Raw genomic sequence first — 5,132 nt, 5'->3', positions numbered from 1 at the left:
CAGAAAGGCGCATTGGTGCCCTCTGGTGTTCACTTCCTGCAACTGCATCAACAATTATTGTTTTACCAGATAGCAAACGAAATGAAATGCTGAAATAATTCGGATGTGGAATCTGTTCACTTTTAACATCCATAAAAATAAAAGATAACATAAAAAATGAAAAGGGTGAAGTCAAAGAGGAAGTTAAGGGATAAATAGGCATAGAAACAATTTTTCTAGGATGGTTTAATTGGAGGTGATGCCATCCCTACAGAAGTAATCCAGTACATTATCCAGCAGATTTCTCATCTGACCTGTTGGTTCAGTCTATATTTTTTGTTTTAGTCGTTGATTTCTTCATATTTATTCTTTCTTTCATAGAAGCAGAAAAATAACCTTAATAGTGATTTTTAATCATAAAAACATTTATATTAAAGACAAACTCTCACATTTGTTCATCAATTTACTGATTTTTGTCACATGAGTTAAAAAAAAAAGCATCACACAGTCTCATTATATGCAATTTATTTCCCTTTTTATACAAACATTATTTCATTTCTGTGCGCATTGATCAAATATTAGTTCATCTGATTTCATTAGTTTAAAATAAAATACAAAACTCTGTTACAGTTTTTCATCTTTAGTTTCCTTTAAACTGGAAACACATTTTAGCTTCATAGTTGAGGCAAAATACTTTTTCCATTCCCGTTTGTTCAGTTTTTCCCTTCAGGCAGCTGCAATTTCAACATTGAAACAGCATCAATTACAAATATGGTGATGAATAAATAACTTAATTTTTATTTATTTTATTTTTTTTTCATTTGTGACAAATCTCAGACCTGAAGATTTTCTGCTTCCAAAAGTGCTGATGAGAAAAACTCAGCAGTACCGAACATATATTCTGTGAAACACGACACTAGTGGCAGCACAATTACAGTGAAACAATACACAAATACACAACAGAAACACTGACATGAGGCCAAAATGATCAAATTACAAAATCTAGTCCCTTCTTTTCTTCCCTTTTGCATCAGTAACAAGGCAGCAGTCCATTCAACTTCAACACAATATTTTAATCAAACTTTAATTTAAGACCTAAAGTTTTTTAAGTTAGAATAAATTATAGTATTAGCTCAGAACTTTAACAAGTCTCAGACATTTTCGCTTTTTAATTAAAACGATGTTTCATGTTAACTGCTGTGATTTATTTGTAACACAACATATTTTAACAAAATATAATTGAAATCTTTTTATGTTAAAGAACCCGAGCATATACAGCTACATGATTTATTTATGCTTTTATTTTGTAAACTTTTGACTCCAAAAGGGGTTTAGTGTGGTGACCTAACACTCAAATGCAAAAGGTCCTAATTGTAATTTTTAACAATAAGACAATAATTTTATGAAAACAAACATCAAATGTACAGTTTACCATCAATTTTAACATTTTCTTCATAAATAATTCACAGCCTCTCAACACCAGCAAACACAGCGGGTCACAGAACTGCAAACTATATTCAAAATTCTTTTTTAACCAGGTTTAGGGAAAATACTGGCTCATTACTTTAGTCAATTAAGATTTCCCTTCAAATATTGTTAAAGTTAAACTTGCCTGAAGTGCTTACAGGTTTTTATAAATAAAAAAAAGGCCAATTATTAGCATTTTTCCTTATATCCTCAATTTAAACATGAACACAACTTATTTATATAGTAATAATAAATTATTCTTAGAGAATAAATTATTTCTAAAGAACGATTAAAGTCATGGAACTGACTGTTGGTGCAAAACTGTTAAAAAAATATTCTTATTTTAGGTTAAAAATATAGTTTTACATCATCCAGTGATAGTATTAATGTCTACAGTTGTTGATCGTTTTGTTTCAAACGTGTCCACCAGATGGCGACGTGTTCCTGTGCATCTCCTCCCTCTGCAGATTCTTCCACCGTCTGCTACGTCATGGATTCCTTCTGGATCTGGAAGTAGCAGGCCTGCAGCAGAGACACAAGGAGGACTGAAAACCTGCACAGAACTGAACCGCTGACCCAATCAGAAACCAGAACTTTCTACATTTGCTTTCCAAACAAGATGAACATGTTAAATGATTAAAAAAGTGTATATTACATGTTGTGGAGTAAATATTTCAAAAATTAAAGTGTAAATTATTTCTACTCTTCCTCACTGTACAGAGATGTGAGTTGCTGTTGGTGTGGCTGACCTGCAGTGTTGTGAACATCAATCCCATCTCTCCATGCTGAATGTTGGGATCCATCAAGTCTTCTATCAGGCTGACTTCAGCTTTAAGGTTTCTGATTCTGGAGGAGGAGAAAAGCAACAGACGAACGGCGAGTTATTTCCATCACGAAGCACATGTGTCATAAAAATCTTTAATAATTTATGGATTTATGTGAATTTTAACATGTTTGTTCATCTGTTCCCCCAAGTTATCAGATTATGTGGAGTCCCCCAGGGGTCAGTGTTGGATCCATTGCTATTTATCGGTCATACTAACAGTTATGATCCAGTTTCACTTGCTTTAGAACGGTAAAAACTCATAGAATGTGGGCTTTACCACAAAGTCGTACCTGGCTCTGATCACCACATACATGAACAGAGGTAACAGGTCGTCCATGCACCACAGGACGTCTCCGTTCAGGAAAGGTTTCACCTCCGCTTTCAGCTCCTTGAACGTTTCCTGAATCACTAGAAGTTTGTCTCCAGGCGTGAAGGTGGTGCTGCAAGCCAGGGGAAAATCTTTGTTACTTTAAGACTTATTATTAAAAAAATAAATGTTAGTCCCAAAGCTGTCCTCAGCACTGACCTGATTTGCTGCAGAGTCTCCACAGCTGAAGCAAAACAGGCGTCTTTACTGCTGGACACAATCTGCAATGCAGGGAAAATAAGTTCAAAACGACAAAATAAAAGCTTCCAGCTAAGAAAAAACTAAAGATTGTGAGGAGAAAGCTTCTGACCTGCTTTTTCTCCCCCAGAATTGACATCCAGTGAGGCCAGAACTTTCTAGAAGTAAAAAAAAAACAGGAAGTCACATGAAATCCTTCAAAATAAAGTAAAAAAACTGATTAAACATGTATAAAGTGTGTGGCAAACGCACTCCTGCACACCCAGAAAGCTGAGCAGGGATTGGTCGGGCTGCTTGTTGAAGGTGAGGATGTGCTGCCAGTACTGGACCTCCTCCTGCTCCTCCTGCTGACAGTAGAGCTCGAAGAGAGGAGGGTAGAGACGCGGGAGCAGGAGGGGGAGGAGCAGAGAGGAGCAGCTCACCACCACAACACTGATGGAAATCACATGGCAAAAAAGTCCAAGAACATTTAGGGTTTACACAGCAACATGTCATCAAATAATGCATCTCCTGCGTGTTTGGCGTTGACGGTCACCTCTGCCATTCGGTCATCGAGTCGCCTCGACTCTTAGATGAAGACGCAGGTTCAGGTAAGACGCTGCCGTCCTCCTGTAGCCCTGAAAACAGAAACCTGCAGGGAAAATATGAAAGCATTAAACATTTAGAATTATTATTATTTAGAAGACATTCCAGTAAAACAAACTCCTTTTTGGTTTTTCGAGTTATTTTTTCAATTTTGACTTGGAAAGTTCATTAAAAATTATTCGAGAAAAGTTTTAGAGACAAAAGTGATTAAATACTTTTAAAAACTGTTGTGTAAAGTTTCAAATAAATGCTGTTTTTAGCTAAATATAAATTTGGCCAATAGGTGGCGATCACGCTAAAACATTAATCCTTAATCCAGAAGAAGAAGAAAGTATGAACAAAAACAGTGCTTTAGACCACAAATAGTTACTTTAAAAACATATTTCTTTAAAAGATTTTTGAAAATTCATGAATGTGGGAAAATAAAGATGATGATTTTATTCAACAATGTATGTTTAGGTTGACTGAGCGTTAGCATTAGCCATCCTATGGGAAATCTCATTATATGTTAGCATCAAGCTAGATCAATCTGTACTTTTGTTGATCAATTATTGATCTATTAGGCTTAGATGATCAACCCAGCCCTATTCACAAACATGGAAAAAATCCAAAATGCTATTTTAAGATTAGTTTTTCAAAATATATATCCTCCATCTTCAGAAAAATGCCACAAGAACATGTTAAAAACATTGTATGCAAGTGGGTCAGAGTTTAAGAAACAGAGGAAAAACAAAAGAGGAACTAAGAAAAGCTGCAAACATTCAGAGAAATGTTTAAGATTCTTGTAACTTTTGTCTGTAATATCAGGTTAGGAAAAAGAGGACAAATACAGTACTGGTCAAAATGTTTAGAACACCATAATAACCAAATGTTATGGTGGTAAAGTCTAAATAAAGGGCTAAAAATAGCAGACAACTAAGTTATGAACTGATAGAATTTTCTTTTTTTATTAATGAAACCAATTTTGACTTTACTGAACAGTAATTGACCTTATTTAATGGCTCAAAGTGGTTTATTGTGTTAAAAACGGCAATAAAAATGAAAGAAGTGACCATCATGTGATGTTTCAAGATTACCTTCAGGTTTGAAGGGGGTTGAAGCTTTTCTTTTTCCTGCCTGACTTGTTTTGTGTGAACATGGTACATAGTGTGGTTCTGAGGGACAGACCGTACCTGACGATGCTGTAGAAGTGAGTGAGGTAGGCCTGGACCTCAGCGACGGCCTGCGGGAGGAGCCTCCGGTCTGAGCCCACGTAGGTCATCCTGTAGGCCGTCACCAACGTCTCCACCAGCCAGCCCAGAGGGTGGTGGGGGGTCTCGCAGGCCTGAGGAATAGCAGCCATCCATGAGGAGGCACAGGAGACGAGCTGTTGGGAAATGAGTGTTCCTCACAGCCGCTTTTACCTTGCAGAGGTATCTTCTTATGCTGTCGTAGTTCGCCGTGGTGACCGGCTCTACATACTGAGGAATAAACTCCAGACTCTCCAGGAGTTTGCTCTGAGATTTGCTGAGGTTTGGGCTTTAGTGGACATAAACATAAAATGATTTCAGTTAAACGAGACAACATTTCCATCTCTCCAAGTCCATCTCTGAATGGTTTATGAAGAGTAAAATGTAGACTTTGGATGGACATTCTCTATTTATTTGTGATGCAAAAATGTGATTAAAAAAAATCTTTTATGGCTGAATTACAACATTTCTGATGAAACAA

The 5,132-nt window shown here is 36.4% G+C and overlaps 1 protein-coding gene across 7 annotated transcripts in view; it reads right to left on the bottom strand.

The window, feature by feature from the left end:
• Positions 1-487: 487 nt before the first annotated feature.
• Positions 488-5,132, bottom strand: part of LOC112154920 (alsin) — a 27,604-nt gene continuing 22,959 nt past the window's right edge. For 6 of the 7 annotated variants that reach the window (XM_024286173.2, XM_024286170.2, XM_024286172.2 and 3 more), the window contains 9 exons: positions 4,826-4,940; positions 4,595-4,746; positions 3,373-3,468; positions 3,090-3,269; positions 2,950-2,995; positions 2,799-2,860; positions 2,563-2,712; positions 2,196-2,292; positions 488-1,968 (listed from right to left, as the gene is read on the bottom strand). In XM_024286173.2, the coding sequence (XP_024141941.1) occupies positions 1,930-1,968; positions 2,196-2,292; positions 2,563-2,712; positions 2,799-2,860; positions 2,950-2,995; positions 3,090-3,269; positions 3,373-3,468; positions 4,595-4,746; positions 4,826-4,940 (937 nt within the window). In that variant the 3' untranslated portion in view covers positions 488-1,929. Of the gene's footprint in view, positions 1,969-2,195; positions 2,293-2,562; positions 2,713-2,798; positions 2,861-2,949; positions 2,996-3,089; positions 3,270-3,372; positions 3,469-4,594; positions 4,747-4,825; positions 4,941-5,132 lie in introns of those variants that run through there. The other variant, XR_002920731.2, reaches the window with a different exon arrangement.

This window comes from Oryzias melastigma, linkage group LG21 (assembly GCF_002922805.2).
Source record: "Oryzias melastigma strain HK-1 linkage group LG21, ASM292280v2, whole genome shotgun sequence".
Classification (NCBI taxonomy): Eukaryota; Metazoa; Chordata; class Actinopteri; order Beloniformes; family Adrianichthyidae; genus Oryzias; species Oryzias melastigma.
Note: the sequence above shows the minus strand (reverse complement) of the source record. Positions and strands in the feature narration are given on the sequence as shown.